The sequence below is a fragment of the Epinephelus fuscoguttatus genome, linkage group LG14 (assembly GCF_011397635.1).
Source record: "Epinephelus fuscoguttatus linkage group LG14, E.fuscoguttatus.final_Chr_v1".
In the NCBI taxonomy this organism is placed as follows: domain Eukaryota; kingdom Metazoa; phylum Chordata; class Actinopteri; order Perciformes; family Serranidae; genus Epinephelus; species Epinephelus fuscoguttatus.
In genome coordinates this window covers 26,618,119-26,635,281 of record NC_064765.1, presented here as the reverse complement: position 1 = coordinate 26,635,281, position 17,163 = coordinate 26,618,119, and the positions used below count along the sequence as shown (strand labels likewise).

Genomic DNA, 17,163 nt, shown 5'->3' with positions numbered 1-17,163 from the left:
ATATAGTCAAGATATGAAAATGATCAGTGAAGTAGAATAAAGTTTAACTCACAGTTTACATGATTTCCAATAGAAGATTATTTTCACTTTTGCTCAACTGCTCTTTGTTTACTGTTCCTCATGCAGTGCGTTCAAAGCTTGCCACCCACAGGTCATGATGTTCTATTTTGCTGCTGAGAGCCACGAGGAGATGAACTTGTAAGTCACATAAAAATACAATATTGTATGTATTTCTCTAAGGGTGTTTCTTTCAAATGTGTTTTGTCAAATGTTATTGAGTTGAATATTCTTTTCTTCCCCAGATGGTTGAATAAACTCGGGCTAGCCTCCATTCAATATGAGCCAACAGAACGAAGCACTGCAGTCGGTGAGCATCCATGGAAATCAGAAATGTATTTCTGTGACCTGTTACTGTTCGTGAATGAAAGCCTTGTAACTTTTTAAAGAGGTTTCAAGCCAAATTTATTGTAAAGTCAGAAAAGCATACACAAAGAAAGATAAGTTGCTGTGGTAGGAGGTAGAGTGGGTTGATGGTTCAATCCCATCTACCTCCATTTACCATTTCTTTCTGTGCACCATGAATTTTGTGATATTATTTAATCACATTTATGATTGTGACATGTGTTAAACAACTTTAGGTTTCTCTCTTTTTCTAAATTCAATTGGTTAATGGCTGAAGACATAGGACAACTGGAAGGTCTTTGAACATCCAGACATCAGGGGCTGGTTGCACAAAACACCTTAAGTTTTTTCCTTAACCCTATGGGCTCGAACGACGCATAGTGCGTCCAAATTCACACCTGTTTTCTCTATTGATTTTCTCCGCGACTGTGCGTCATAGCGAGAAGCCACGCATATCATGTGAAACAGCAGAACTGTAGCTTTCCGACAAGGCCAAGCACTTGTCGGTAGTCCAATGTTTTCACTGTGAAAAAAAAATGATAAAGTTACACTAAAATGATGTATAACAGAACTTTCATACAGCTTTGCACACACATTACTCTTGGATGGATTACTCGCGAATGCAATGATACCACACACATCATTGTGCTGTCATCCCATCACGCTATAAATCCAGATTAATTGTCTATAAAATAAAAACCTGATGAATTTCTTTACAATCCATGATATAGATCTTGTTATCAGTCACTTCATATAGTGAGGAATATGTGTCTTACCACGTCTTAGGCTTGTGTGTGTTTCTCCCTGTCTATCCACATTTGTAGTCCGGCTTTCAAGATGCAAATATCTCCATATTGTCCAGGTGACACTCCATTAAACTTTGTATGACAAGACTAGCCACTTCACCTTTGCGCACCCAGACAACTGTAGCCTAATTATGCATGCCTGACAGGGCCGTAGTCACCATATACATTGAGGGGGACATGTGTCCCCCCCCAATGCCCAAAATGCCCCCCCAATATATAACTGAAACCGAGAAACAACAACAAACGTTGTTTACTGGAAACAAAGTGGCAAATATTATCTTGGAGGACATCATTGCACTTGGTTGACTATTTTTCTATGATCTTAGATGTAAATATTGCATGTTTCTTTCAGATAAAACACATTTTTGACTTGTGAATGAGTCAATGGAATTTCTTGCAATAATGAAAAAATACTGGCAATCACGCCTGGCACAAACCACATGTTTTGGACAGCTGTGAAGTGACAGAATATCCCACCATCACGGTTCTTATAATGCCAGATTCCAGAGAGTCTCCCCTCTTCATATGTGGCAGAATATGTCATTTTCCAACTTGCTATGGTGAGATACATGTAAAAATGTAAGAATTTAGTCACACGGATTTGTTTTTTTCATTGATATAAAAATTAATATAAGATACAGGCACATAGGAGGACATGTAAAGATGGCAAATCTGGTTAGCCCAGATTGTCCTGAAAAAAACAAGATATAGCATGTGTATGTAGCCTTTATAATGACTGTGATATGAGCTTAGAAGTAAAGGCAGTAAAAATACCCCAAAAACGCCTAGGGCCCATAGGGTTAAGTATGACACTTTATGTTTACATGAAATACCTTTGCAAAAACTGACTGGAAAGATCCCATTGCATAAAACCGCAGAGCAATCATTAATTGTAAAGGGACTGGAGGAGCACAGCCTTGGAGAGTTGAGTGATCCAACTCCAGATGACATTTATAAATTGACTTCCGGTCAAATTTATAGCACAAAATCCATCAGGTTCTTCTGGTTGCGGAACAGTCTTCTCAGGAAGCCTTATTTTTTCTCAGTTATTTCCATAAACTCAGCCATGTTGCAGTTAAGATGGAGTCAGAGGTACTTTGGTTTTGTCCTTACTTTGGTTACAAAGGTCCAGCAGATAAACAGACTTTAAGCAGTTCCTTAATTACAAGACCAAGATAATAAGACAAACATAAATTAAGTTAAGTGAACATTTGAAGGAAACCTTGAGGATATTTGATGCAAACAGTTTTATCTCAAGGAAACCTTAACTCAGACTTTAAGGAAAATCTTAACCTAAGGTGCTTTGTGCATCTGGTCCCAGGGCATTAAGACAAATACAGTACAGTACAGCTGTTGGCATTGAACTGAGAGGTTGAGTTGGTCAGTTCTGAGCCCCACACGACTAAAATCACCCACATCCTCCAGTTTCATCATAATTATTAGTACTTACTAGTTTCATTAAACTAAACTTAACTCACTGAACACTTGGATTCAGGTCCTTTGTGTCAAGAAATGAATTGTGACTTTGTGTGTGTCTCCCATGCAGAGTGTTATAGTGAAGCCAGTGACCATGAAGAAGCTGAAAGCACAGAGATCCCCCCTCCACCATACTCTGAACAAACCCTGCGGGACTCCGTGGACGCATCCGGTCCACCTGGAAGCACACATCAGGTCAGTCATGCCTCCTCTACAAATAGTCACAACTGTACAGTAGGGGCCATTCACCAAACAAAACAGTTGTTGATTTATTGTGGATTATTGTGTCTAACCGTTGTGTATTTGTGTTTCAGGGTACCCTTCCTCCCCCCTACTCCTCAGCAGTCCCCAGCGAAGCCAACGGTTCACTCTCGTCCCCCGTCAGTACGATGACATCACAGAGCTCCTCCTCGTCACTCGCCAAGCAGCGGCAGTCCTGGCTGGACCTGGTCTCGCAGGCATCCCCTCCTGCTGGGGAGACAGCAGTGGTGTGCTCAGTTCAAGTACACTCACATCAACCTCCGCACGAGGAGACGGAAGAAGAGGATGACTCCCAGGTGTTGGAGAGCTCGTCTCATCAGGACCCGTCGGAAACAGAGTCCAGTGAGGAAAGCCCTGCTGCGGAGGGGGAGGCACAGAGGGTGGTTTCAGGTGCTGGAAATGAAGGTGAGACTTTAGTTTACTCATTTATTGGTTGTTGTTTAATTGGTTTGCACGTTAATATGTTTGTTGGCACATTTTCAGTCTGTTTCATATTCTGTAATATGTTTCGCACACTGTCTCCTTTGTCTGTGGTCTGTTTTGTCAGGCAGCATTGATGTATTGTTTATCTGATACCAAAGCATTTTGCTGTCTGTGACCTGGGGAATGTTTCATCCCTGCAGGACATGCTGTTATGCAATGTAATCTTTGTGATATGAATGCTGTTGACGCAATATAACTTAGTATTTTGTTACAGGGGAATGTGGGAACAGCTCAGATGAGATGGAGAAGCTGTATATTCATCTAAAAGAGGCCAGCCTCTCGCCAATAGGGGATCGGAAACCATCCACAAAAAGGGAATTCAGGGCCTCCTTCGTAAAACGCTGTAAAAACCAGACTGTCAATGATCGACTGCACCTTATCAGGACTCTCAACAGCACATTAAAGGTACATATTCTGTTCCATAGTCTGTTTTTCTACTTTATATCACAGTACAGCAGGTGTGTGAATAACAAGTGTATATATGTTCTTTAGAATGTGGAGAACTTTGTGCAATTATTTAATTTTTCCCACTTTCTTTGCTCTTTTTTCTGGTACAGTCAAAGGAGGCAGACCTACAGGCAATAGAGCAGGTGTTGTCGGACCCAGGGTTGACCTCAGACAAGTTCAGAGAGTGGAAGGAGGCCAATGCACCTTTGGTGCAGGAGATCTGTGCCAAACAGGACCAGCAGGTGGCATCAGAGGCCACAAAAGCTGCAGCATCAGTCATTGCTGCTCCTGTGGTGGAAACCAGTTTATAAAGACTCCTGATGACTGGTTTTACGGTGTCTGGACTCGGAGGATTTCACACCCACATACCTTGGACACACACAGACTACTGTTCCATATCATCAGACTTTAAGTGCTGTTCAACAAGTAACTGGATCAATGAAGAAGAGTGTTTTTAGTTCCTAAATGGAGATGATGCAGGCATTATATGATTAGCAGGTCACATAAAATGTGAAATGTGTCTTAGTATTACTTTTACTGTTTAATTTGTAAGATTAGCAAATTTTGCAGATTGTTTTTATGTTGTAATTCTGTAAACCTATGCATAAACTGTTTTAATATTTGGAACAATGGAGTACGTTGTAATAATGGATCCATTGTTCTCTGCATGGAAACACTTGTTTTTACAGTATGTTTTATCGACTTTGATTTCGTCAGAAGTGAAAACTTTTTAACTGTTGTTGTTCAGTCGATTATTGGTGCCATGCACCATCACTGCCTGTTACACACGTGTTTTCCAGCAACTATTTTGAATTACTGGTCCGTGTTGTTTGCCTTAGAAATTGTCAAACAGCGTCAAGACTTTATAAACTGAACACCACGGCCTGCACTAATAGAATAAAAGTTGGTCATGATAATTTCAGATTTAAATTTTTAAGAGTCAGTGTGAAATCATTGTTACCAGAGTAATTTAAAGCCAAGAAATAAAAAAAATCACTTCTTTTTCAGTTGAAACTGTAATGTAATTATGTAATATACTTCATGAAAACAAACTTTTCTAAGATGAAGAATTCCAACCTTAATGCAAACATGCTATGGAGTTGTTGTTTTTTTTTTTTTTTTTTACCACAAATAGTGACAATAACAGACATCTTAATTTATATTTTAGTGCAAATGTGATAAAGACTTTATCACTAACCAATACCAATGGTCTTTACAGTCTATTGGACTTAAGACAGGATGTAGCAGTATTAGTTTGCATTTAAACCTAGGATGCATGGTTGATAATTCTCAGGATAAAAAAATAAATATTGTTCTTTGAGGCAGACCACCCTAGGCCCTTTATAAACAAGACTCTACTAGTTACACATATGCAAATGATTAGGAAGTCATTCAGATACAGACATTGGGCATTATGTGACTGAGCAGAGCCACAGGTTTAGAAAAGGGCCAGCAGACTATTAACCTGCTGGTAGGGGCCCAAACAAGGATTGGGCACAAAGACATTTTTTTTTCTGAGTTATGTTTCATCTGATGTGCATATTAAATAATAGCTCAGTGTAAATAGCTGTAAATGAAAGTGTGATGTCAATTCTCTTTGTTGTAGATTCTGGTATGAAAGTCAGTGTGCTTGTTTGTTTACAGGGAAATAAAGTGTTAATACAAAACTGAACATTTTCCACTTTATTCATGTGGTCAGTGTCACCACAGATGGTTGCTTGTTTATATACAGCTACCGCTGTGATGTCATGCTCTGATACAGTCAAGCAGCATAGGGGACCGCTTGATAGCGGCTGTAGTGTCACCAACCTGCCGCTAGGAGTCGTCGGTCTCTGCAGATTTCCTATTGAGGTTATGCGCCATATTGGCAGTCTCCTCCATCTCAGCAAACGTCGAGCATGCATGTCTGTAACCGGTTATTGAGGAGATATCTGTAAATATTTACAGACAACTGCGAGCAACACTATGGAGGCCGTCAAAGCCTTTAACAATGAGGTTTGTCTGAAACACCTGCACATTTCTGAACACACTGCGAGTAGAAACTGTTGTGTTAATCACATTTGCCGTAACGTTAGCTAGCACGCTAACGTTAGCATCAAGTAGCAGAAAAGGAGGAGGGTAGCCTCACACAAGGCCGCTCACCGTGCACAACAATGCAATGATAACGTTGGAGTTATTCAGTGTCTAAATCATGTCAACTGTACTCACTATAGCTGTAAAGAAAATATGTTTCTTGACACATCGTGTTTGGCTGCCAGAATATGAGTAACGTTAAACATCTCCCACAGACTAACGTTAGTGCTAACGCTAACTAACCGTCGCTAGCTAAAAGTTAGCTAAACCGCTTCAGTTGCGAGATAACTTGGTGAGCTAACTAAATACCATGGCCGTGGGTAACGTAAAATACTCTTATTGACAGACAATTATTACCAGTAACTCTGACCTAGCATCTCAGAGCAGCATTATTGTTGTACACAATATTAACGACTTTAGGTAACCTAGCTAGCGTCAATTGCTACAAGACAGTTAGCGTTAGCCAGGTTAACCGTTAGCCATCGGAGGGCTCTTAGCTAATAGCGGCACCCATTTGTCTGCATTAACGCTAATAAAGTCTGTCTGCTCACCGCCATAAACGCTGGCCCCACCATTCATCCATGCACAGTTAACTAACATGAACTGAATTCCACACTTGACAGCAAAGGAATTGCGAAGGGCTGTTTTGTTATTGCAGAGGCAAGCCCACCACATCGTCTTACCAAGACCTGGGTGGCTCTCTGACCACAACCATCCAAATTAAGTGTTTTGCATATGGTAAACAAAGTTTCAGCTTTAGACTCCTGCTTGTTCCTATAGTCCTGAATAACTGTTGATGTTAGTGGTTACATTTTATGACACAATGTTCTTTCTGTTGTCCCATTTCATTTTTCAGCTGTACTCATTGAACGAGTACAAGCCGCCAATCTCCAAGGCTAAGATGACACAGATCACCAAGTCTGGAATCAAAGCTATAAAAGTAAGTATGTAGTGTTAAAGGATCATGCAGGTAATGGGGAATAAAGAAATGCACAAGAAAGAGACATGCTCTCTAATTCTTACATTAAGACAAATATTCATGCATCACCATACAGGGTTGAGCATGATTTTTCTAGTGTTTATGTGTAAACATAGGTAAAATAAGTATTTTTAAGACACCAAAATTATGTGTCCATTTTTGTTTTTAGAGTGATAAGACAGTAAGCAAAATGCGAAACAGATATTGATTTTTTTTCATACCCTACTACGAACGTGTTTCAGCCACGAACTGCATGAAGTGTGTCACTTGAATAATACTAAATAGAGTTTAAATATCATTCAAATAGCATATGAATACTAGTTCATCAAATAATGGCATATTTGTGTTTGATTAAACATGAAAGATAACTAAAAAAATAAACTCAAGCTAACATGAAAAAGAAATGAAAATGTAAACTCTACTTTAACAAGCCTTGTCAGCTCATATAAACTAATCCACAAGACCTAGTGCATTGTTTTTGGCATCCTACCTTTATGAATATCTGTGCATAGTATGTAGGATATAATTATTCTTTTTATTGTAGCAGTTAAATTCTGCAGTCTTGTGTGAGACCATGAATGGCTCGCATTTGCGTTTTAACTTCCGATGACTTTATCTTCTCACAAATACCTCCAAGAAAAAAAGGCAGTACCTAAAAATAGTACAAAGGCATCCGTTGTTCTTCATGTACCTCTTTATGTTTTGTGTAAAGCCTTGAGACACAAACTCATGTCACAGCAGCATGTAGTTGCGAGGCTTTCAAGTAATGCAGGCAGTAAGAAAGCGTTGTTGGGTTAGTGGAAGAATTTAGATGAGAGGCTAAACAAGCAGGCGAGCCAAATCATATTAGTGTGATGCACATGAGTACTGAGTGTTTTTGCTAATTCCAAATTGTCATATTGGACACCCTTACAATGCTGGAACATGAGCAAAGCCCATCACATGGACACTGGGCGAGTTATTTTCCTTACACCTGGAATAACAGTTAATGTTGCTCAGCCTACCTCAGATAATATGTATTGTAGGCATTTGGTAGGGGCTGCACCAGGATTGAGATCCTATGGGACTCATAATAAACTATGGAGTGGTTGGTTAAGGATAAAATTAAGTCGCGGGTGATGTAGCAGGTTTTTTTTTTTTAATATGTGAAAACCAGACAGTTATACCAGAATGCGGCAGTCACTTTTTGCTGTAGTTAGTACTAACATGGTGCAGTGTGCCTTACATTAAAGGGGCTCTATGCAAAATTCACCCTTTGTGGGGAACTGGAGGGTGGGCGCTATGCTTCTGCAATGAGATGTCAGCTGTAACCGCCATATGAGCACAGTGCAAAGCAGTGGCGATGAGCTGGTTTTTAAGCTATGCTATTGAAAAATAAAACCTGTAAAATTAGCAATAAACAAAAGTGGATGATTCCAAAGAGGACACTTGAACTTGGATTAAATGGTATAAAAATTAAACTTAATACTAAAACTTTGTGTTTGTCTATTCAAAATCAAATGAATGTAACATATTTGCACTATGAGTATTAATCTATTAGCTGAATTTATTGCAAAGGCCCTTTCACACTAGACATTTTGACTTTCCATTGTAAATAAAGCACAGATGTTTCAGATAACATAAATAGAACACAGCCATTGTTAAAGTGTCCCACTAACTCTGCAACAAGTGTGCACAATACCAGGGCCCTGAATCCAAGCGTCCAAACAGATTCAAGCTGTTATTCATTTTATCATTGGACCAACACCCATGCTCTTCCTACTGTGAGATGTCAAATCTCAGCGCTTCTGTCTTGTGTTAAAATGAACAAATTGTTTTGAATGGAAATTGAGGACTGCTTCTCTGAGCCACTGCTCTGATTGAAAGCCGTGTTAGAGCTGACTGTTTGATTTCTCACAGGTTCAGTTGTGTCTACATAGACTAAAGAACCCCAGTGGAATTACATGCAAGGGCTTCTGTGGGTGGTAAAAATATTTTAAGCTGAAACAGTATGACTAAGCACAGTTAATTTGTACTCGTTTTAACACCATGTGTTCACAGCAGCAACTTCAGTCCTCTGCCACACTGGACACCCTCAGTAACAGTACTGCTGTTTGGTCTATCAAGGAATATTCTAAATTTGATTGTGTAATTGAGTTGTATAAAAAATGTCTTAAAATAAAAAACAGTAGCACTACTGCAGCTGTCTGCCTTGTGTGGGCCTGGGCCACTGCACTTAATGTAAATTTTTCATTTAAATCAGTATAAATATAATCTATCCTGTGCAAAGTTAGGCCATTGGATAACATTTCACACTAAGGGGTTATCTCCTGTCTTAAAAGTAAAGACTGCTGAAGTGCCTTAAACCTGCATTCTTTCTATTGGCCAGCAGAGGGTGATTGCACTTGTTGCAAAAAGAAGTCCGATTGTATACATGTCTATCCGAAAAAGACCCTACTTCTCATTTAGGAGTGGGAGGGAGAGATAGACGATGTTTAAATGAAGTTTTGCAGTTTATGGCAGTGTTTTATTTGCTTATTTTTTTACTGTGTAGGTATGTAGGTGTTGCAATAAATATACCTGTAAAAGTAGAAGTAATATCTCTTGTTGTATTGGTTTTCCCCCATTTGAACAAAATCCCTCGCAAAAATGGTTCGAACCTGTGTATTTTGTAGAAGCAATAATTGAACGTCATTTTGAGAGCCTTGGTGTAGTTATTCATGTTTTGATAGTAGCTACGTAATCTGCAAACACTGTAGTTGCACCCGTAAACTGGAAGAAAATGGACTTGAGGCCTAAAAGACCGTTTGGGTTGTGGCTATGCATGTAAACCAGCTGTGTAGGCGGTCACGCAACCTGTCAAGACAGCTGCCAGAACGCGTCTTTTTTTGACAGCCTTACCTCACAGCATCCATTATTAGCAGTGGTTACACCTTATACAATATCAATAAACAGGAAAAAAAACGCAGTCATCAGTCTATGATTTGAATTTTGTGTTTGAGTATTAGATAACATCTCAAATAACATAAAAATATAGTTACTAAATCTTGACCAAATTTTGCTGATTAGATTGTTTGTAAACTTTCTGTGACATATATAGAAACAGCTTCAAGTTTAAATTTAAATTAAGACCCTGTGGTACCTAGTCATTGGTCTCCCCTTTCAAGTCTTGCAAATGGTCCTATCAAAAATCTTTTAACAATAGCTGTTTATGGATCACATGTTGGTGGTAGATTGTGATATTTTGGTTGCTTCACCTTTTATGTCCTCTCTAAAATTCTCTGTAGTTAACACAGCGATGTAAGAGTCAGTAACCAAACACACCACAATGTATGAGCCATAATCTGATCATTTGTAGGCAAAAATAAACGTTTTAATGCGCATTATTGTTTGCCACAATATTAAGGTCAAGTTGTACCTTGAAATCATGCAAACCCATAATTAGCCAGAAGAAAACCTTCCTATAATTTGTCTGTTGTGCTTAGACTACAGTACACTAACGTCTAGTTCCTGCCCACTGGGTTTATTAAAAGCCTGTCAGAGAAAAGCTGATCATCAATCATTGGTCTCTGTGACCATCTGTGGTTATGGATCACCTGAAATGCAGAACTGATCAGCATTTTTTTCTGAGATGCTTAAAGGATGCAGACCATGAGTGAATATATTCTTCTTACAACTTATTATTATTATTAGTAGTAGTAGTAGTAGTAAAATTACATGTGAATTAATTCAATATTTATAGGCCTTTCTTTAGGAACTGCTTTGCTTTTGGTGTTGCTGTGCCTCATGTTGCTTGTGAATAACACCCGTTTCCCCTTCCCTCAGCAGCTCTCCCAGCTCCCCCAAAGCACTGAAAGTGAAGCAGGAGGATGGGGTGGAGAGAGTTACAAAGAGATAAGAGAATCCCTAACCAGCTTAGGTAGGAGTATGGGTTGTTTCACAAGGAAGATGGAAGAAGACTAAAATCATTTAAAACCTAATTTGCTCCCACACACCCAGAGTAGTGGGGATTTTGCTGTTGCCACTGTGGGCTATACTCTCCCTCTGGTTATCATGCGTGGGTCGATGTTGGCTTTGTGCTCTTGATTGTGTCAGAAGTTGTAGGTGCAATCTTGTTAATTGTCTTCTTGAACTGTCTGATGGCAGTATTTGTGTTGTGGTCCTATTGATGCACCTCTCTTTCCTAGTAGTCATGTCAGAACATTTCCTGAGCTGCTTCATATTGCATATTGATGGAGCTGGAGCAATCATTAGTTGGTATGGGGTTTGAATACAGGAGTTGTGAGGATGCAGATACACAAGTTGCCATCTGTGACAGTTGTTTGTTCACCTTTGGGTTGGATCCAAATTCGGAAAGGTGCTGCTTTAACACTAAACAGAGTCTCTAATTCAGCATTAATCTCTAACAGATATCACATAAATACATTTAATTTCACATGGCATAGGCTGGTTAGGGCTGAGTGGTCTAAGATGGATATTAATTTTGAGTGTTCTTATAAGACACACCTTGTGCAGAATATTTGAAACCTGGTAGTTATTTAAGAGTAAGCCATTGTTAGTAGCACATTAATATGACAGTATTCATTAACATGGTAATTTAATTCCCTGAGGGTTTCACAGTGCATAAACCCTTAATGTTTGTTTTGACAGAGTAGCAGTGATTCATGTCCTCTTCACGCCCAGTGTGGCTGTCTTTTTATATGGTAGCACTTTTGTTGTGAAAGGACTGCAAGTGTCAACTCTGCTAATGTGGTCCTGGTGTTTGAGACACAGTTTCAAGTGCTGAACAACAACTGACCAAAATATTAGGGCTGTCACTTACAAAAAACAAATGAATGGGAACTAATGTAATTCCTTTGAATTATTTTGAACACAACCCAGCTTGCCTAGTCCTTAACTAATGTAGAACTAACGTGGCTCCCCCTGACTCACTGCATCTTCACTGCCATAACTGAGAGACAAGCTAACAGATAACTTAAGATTTGTTGTCATTGAAGTGTTACTCTTTTTTCCCCCCCAACAATCTGACATTTATCCACAATTTTTAATGTATGGCATTGAATCTAAAAATCAGGGCTCGAAAATATCTTGTACATGTGCATGGTAGTGCAAGTTAAATTTTGGTAAACAAACAATGGTATGAGATGTACACAGGATGATAATCGTCTCAGAAAATATTACATATCAAGGTGTTACAAAATTATATTATTATCAGTCGGAATGACCCATAAAGGAATGAAAATGGAAAGGTAAATTTTGGTTCAACATACATTTTATTACTATACTTGAAACTTGAAACCATTTTTTAAAAGGTGCGCGGCAGGAAAGTGTTTAAGTGGGGACCCATTTCACTGCTGCACACCACAGGCGTGCTAGAGCTGGCTAGAGTGAGAGCATAGAGAAAAGTTTAGAGGCGAGAATGGCTGCCAGAGAGAGTTCTTAAAGGGAAGCAACTGTACACGTTGCTGAAGAAGAACACAATGACCCAGAAGAACTCATGCCGAAAAGAGCAGTGTTTCCCCTATATGCAACTAGCAGCGGCGCACTGCTGCTGCTGAAATATGACCGCCGCTGCTGATTTTTTTCTCTCTTTTTCCATCTTAGCTCTTTAGAAACTACCGTTACATTATTTGGCGCTACGGACGCTTCATACCCAGGCCGATAGAACAGGTCTATACCTTGTCCTTTTATCAAACAAACTAAGTAGTTTTATGCTATTTATCTTATTTACATGACGGCATGTCATTTCTGTCTCTACATGGTTGCACGTTTACAATTCTCCTCTGCTCTCTATATCGCACACGGTGGAGTTTCGCCCCGATGCGCACACACACGGACATGTGCGCACACGCACACACAGGTGAGCACACTAGAGCGCGGCTCTCAGCTGCCAGCTGACACGCACTGACTTTAAGACCACTGCAATTGATACTTTTCAAACGCTGTAAGGCCACATTTCCATTTTCTCATGTTGTTAAAAAACAAATTTATAATTGGCAACATTGGAGTGCAGAAGAGAGGACATTGACAGCACACGGACAGGCATGTCAGAGCAGCAGCAGCACCATGAAACACTGCGGTCAAGCCAGCCTCAGCCTCACCTCCCAGCCCTCACGTTTACCTGCTGGTGGCTGACCTAGGGATATAATGTCTTACTTTATCAGCAAAACTTAGGAGTTTTTTCAATTCTTTCATGTTGACCCGCCAATATTATTGAAAATTATTATTTAAAAATGTAGCCCATGGAGCACAAATATTATCATTTGCTTATGTACAGTACTGAACAAAATGCAGGTTTGGTTGATTATTCATTTAGCACGCCTCACTAGTTTTCTCTGTTTTGCATTAGTGCAGAATACAAGAATCTAGTTTACTTATAGGGCAGCAGGGAATGCCGTATATGAGAGTGATAGTTTGGGTTAGAAAAAAGCACCAGCCAAATGCTGGTAAAACATGTAAGTTGCTGCTAGATTTGCTTCATTCAACAGCCAAAAAAACAATGTTAAACTATTGAGTGTCTGGTAGATTTTGTAATCCACCAGTCACAGTGGCAGGTGGGTAACAACGGTAATGTGCAACCCTGGTGACAGTGCATTTAACAAAGGCACCCAACTACTGAACTGCAGTGCACAGCCTGCTGCGTTAACACACTGTAAATTTTGAGCAAGGACATCTCATTAATGATGGAATATTATTATTTTTCCCTCACTGGAACAGTATGGTAAATTTTGAATAAAAAGCGACAGCCCTATAACAAATGTGGATGTTCAGATCTAGGTCAAGGGAAAGACATGGCAGTGGACTGTCAAGACTTGCATTAGATGTAAGACTCAGATTGTCCTCACCACAGACTTCTCAGTTTCACCACTCTGAGAGACTGAGAATTAATTATTTTTCATTTTGACATTTTGGCTGAAAAATGTTTGTGCTAAGTGGTGATGCTCTTAATTACCCAACAGCCATTTCATTTACTCTCTTAAACTGGCATCAGTGCACATACTTAGGAGGCTACAGTTCGATAAGCTTTGCTTGTATTACACCTAATACTGTCTCTGTTGAAGTATGTAATCTCAGATGCGGTGCCTTTTAACAGCTTTTCAGCTGAAGATGGCTGTCTCTTTTCTTTTTGTGCTGTCTGTCTGCTACGTCGTCAGTAATGAATGTGTCTTTCCTCTCTTCTGCAAACAGGAAAGGGAGGGCGGTGATAACAGTCCTCTTGAAATCTTTTGTGAATTGAATAATTCATACTTGTGATTTATTCTTGTTGCTTCATTGAATAGTTTGTGCTATGTGGAAGTTGTAACACATTCAGTTTGTCACCTTTTATCTTTGTTGTGATACTTTTGATAGGGAGACAGCTGTGGCACACAGCGTTCATTTAGTGTTAGAGTATGAAGGCTCATCTAGTATCAGTTAAGTCAATTTTTATGTATTTAATTTATATAGATTTTAAAGGGATTCCTTTGTCTGATAATTGGTAAATGTGGCATAACACGTCCATCAAACTTTGTTTAATTTACAATAAACATTATTACCAAGTTACTTAAAAGATAAGCCATTATCATACATTCTCAAATAGTGGCCAGTCAAATAGCGGTCAGTATCAATTTATTAATACATATTAATAATGAATAGTTTTAAGTTTCAGTACTCATTTTATGCAGTATTGATATACTGGTAACAGCTGTGCTTTCTCGCTCTGTCTTATTGTTAATGTTTTCATCAGTCATTCTGTGGTTTTCTGCTACTAACCAAGAAAAGTCGTCATTATTATGTTATAGCCTTGTTATAGGTATCTTTAAATAAAAAAAATGGAATTGTATGCCCCACATGTCAAATTTTCCCTGTAACACTGAATATCAATATTTTTCTAGGTATTATATCAGAGTCAAAAATGTTAGTATGGTGACACTATTATAGGCCTTTAGTTCCACTTTATTATTAGGGATGGAAATCGCAAGTTTCGTCTTGATTCAATAGTATTAAGTCTATGGACAGCGATGCAGTATTTGCTGATATAACAAAGCCTGCATGATAAAATTTTATTTCGATTCAGTTCCAGGGCCTGTGATCACTATGAGACAATATCAGTAAATATCCTCATTATTCACATTACCAAGGCCTATATGTAAATAGTCTGTAGTAGTGACTGCTCTGTAATTAAATGAAATTAACCTAAATGTAGGTTCTATGTACAATAAAAGGCAGTAATACTCGACACAATATGTTTGCCATTAGAATGGGCACTTTATGTTCTGGTTTGTCTCCAGAAAAAAAAAAGTTCCTGATTTTATAACATGCAATAACAGTCATGGCAGCAGCATTATGACATCAGCTTTCAGCAGGGATGAAGGGCATCTGTTCCTTTGTACTGTTTTATTTATTGGCAGAACGTGGGAAGTCTTGTGACTAGAAGCAGAGAGTTTGATGTTTCTGTGCATGTGGAAGTTTTACTTCACACTTATACAAGACACTACAACAAGATTTAAGACATCATAGAATAAATGAGATCTTCTGGCTGCAAGGACAACTCTGAGTGTGCTAACAGTTAAAGAAGATGAAGGAATAAATGAAGAGAGAAATGACCACCTGATTCTGCACCAGAATAATCTAAAAGTAAATTAAAAGGAGAAGATGAAACAAACAAAAAACATATTTAACATTTTTAAATATTCAAAAATAAATAGCAATGAGTTCCCATATTCTTGTTAAAAAACAAAACAAAACAAAAAAAAAACGCCCTTAACATAATTGTTACCTTAGTCCATAATAGGAACTAAAACATAAAGGCCTCTTGTTTATTAGGGTTGCAAGGCCTTATAGGGCTTAGGGTTTTGTCAATTAATCCATTGATATTTTGATCAATTAATTGATTAAATTTTGGTCTATAAAATGTCAGAAAATTGTGAAAAACATTTATCATTGCTTATCCAAGATGACATCCTCATATGTCCTGTTTTTTCCACAACCCAAAGGTTTTCAGTTAGTTTAGTGTAAGAGAGGAGTAAAGAAACAAGGAAATACTCACCTTTTAAGAAGCTGGAATCTGAGAATTCTGACATTTTTTCTTTAAACAGTTGCTCAAACCTATTAATCAATTATCAAAATAGTTGATAGTTTCATTTAATAGTTGTAAATTAATAGTCTGATTAGACCTGTTCTGGGAACTCTGTGGGCATGTACCAACTGAACTTGATTAACGTAGGAGGGACGACTTACAGCTTTATCATTCTCATCAGTACATTGGCTGCAACTGATATATATATATAACTGATATTAGCATAGGCCATCTTACAGATACAAATAGTGGAAATATACACAGCAACAGTACTGTAACCAAAAAGACTGAATTGTATAGATTAGGGTTTGGTCGGTATGAGGAAACAAAAAACGGTCCGGTTTTTGTGAAAAACCGCATCAAGTCGGTAATACCGGATTTTCACCACTTGGGGCGCAACTGACTCATTTAAAATAAAAAACGACCATAGGACAACAGAGTGACAGTAACACATTTTTTATTCCTTACAAATAAATTTTGCAGCTTACTCAATCAGTGCAAACAAGGGTTGCCTCCTTCATCTGGCTCAAAGCCAAAGTGTTGCCATAGTGGCGCATGCTTTTATTTCTTCGAGACTGAATTGTCCGCCATTATCGACTCCCCAGGCTACAGTAGAGGCCTCGGCGCATGCGCACTCGAACCCCCAAGCTCAGTCCCTGCCCCACCCCCATCCCTCTCTTTCTCCTGCTCGCTGTGTGCTTGGTGAAGAGGCAGACACAGGTGCCCACAGACTCGGGCGTACTACAAGCGGAGTGGACTCAGGAATGTCGGAATGTCCGTAGTCATTCGGGCTTCCATAGTCAAGTGCACTTCCGCGTTGTAGTTTACTGTAAAAATGTCCGAAAAATCCCCGCGATGTGAAAAATACATGCCAAGCAGTCTTTTGTGTGACACTGGTGCGCAGAGCGGAGTCCGCGCGGTTGTGCTTTGCGTGCACGAGTATGTGATCCGGTCGGTCTCCAAAAAAAAAAAAAAAAACGGTCCAAGACGGAGTATCAAACCGAATTGGTATTACTGAGAACTGACCCAACTGTAGTATAGATAAACATCTCCCAACAGTAAACATTAAACAGTCTTTCTGTTTTCCATTAGAATTCAGAGATCAAGTACTTTTAGTTGAGGCCTTGTTAAGGCTACAACAAGCTTAAGTTCAGAACTTAACTTGAAAGCGAAGTCAAAGCCCTCTCAAATACTCCCTT

General features: G+C 39.0%; 2 protein-coding genes across 6 annotated transcripts in view; both read left to right on the top strand.

The window, feature by feature from the left end:
* The window catches only part of LOC125900765 (connector enhancer of kinase suppressor of ras 3-like), a 56,334-nt gene extending 51,327 nt beyond the window's left edge, over positions 1-5,007 (top strand). For all 3 annotated transcript variants that reach the window (XM_049595977.1, XM_049595979.1, XM_049595980.1), the window contains 6 exons: positions 127-198; positions 303-367; positions 2,755-2,879; positions 2,999-3,350; positions 3,643-3,833; positions 3,986-5,007. In XM_049595977.1, the coding sequence (XP_049451934.1) occupies positions 127-198; positions 303-367; positions 2,755-2,879; positions 2,999-3,350; positions 3,643-3,833; positions 3,986-4,186 (1,006 nt within the window). In that variant the 3' untranslated portion in view covers positions 4,187-5,007. The remainder of the gene's footprint in view (positions 1-126; positions 199-302; positions 368-2,754; positions 2,880-2,998; positions 3,351-3,642; positions 3,834-3,985) is intronic.
* A 724-nt stretch (positions 5,008-5,731) lies between these two features.
* Positions 5,732-17,163, top strand: part of scaf8 (SR-related CTD-associated factor 8) — a 31,052-nt gene continuing 19,620 nt past the window's right edge. Inside the window, exons 1-2 of one of the 3 annotated variants that reach the window (XM_049595971.1) lie at positions 5,732-5,870; positions 6,805-6,888. In XM_049595971.1, coding sequence (XP_049451928.1) covers positions 5,841-5,870; positions 6,805-6,888 — 114 coding nt within the window. In that variant the 5' untranslated portion in view covers positions 5,732-5,840. Of the gene's footprint in view, positions 5,871-6,804; positions 6,889-10,731; positions 10,826-17,163 lie in introns of those variants that run through there. The other 2 variants (XM_049595972.1, XM_049595973.1) reach the window with 2 other exon arrangements.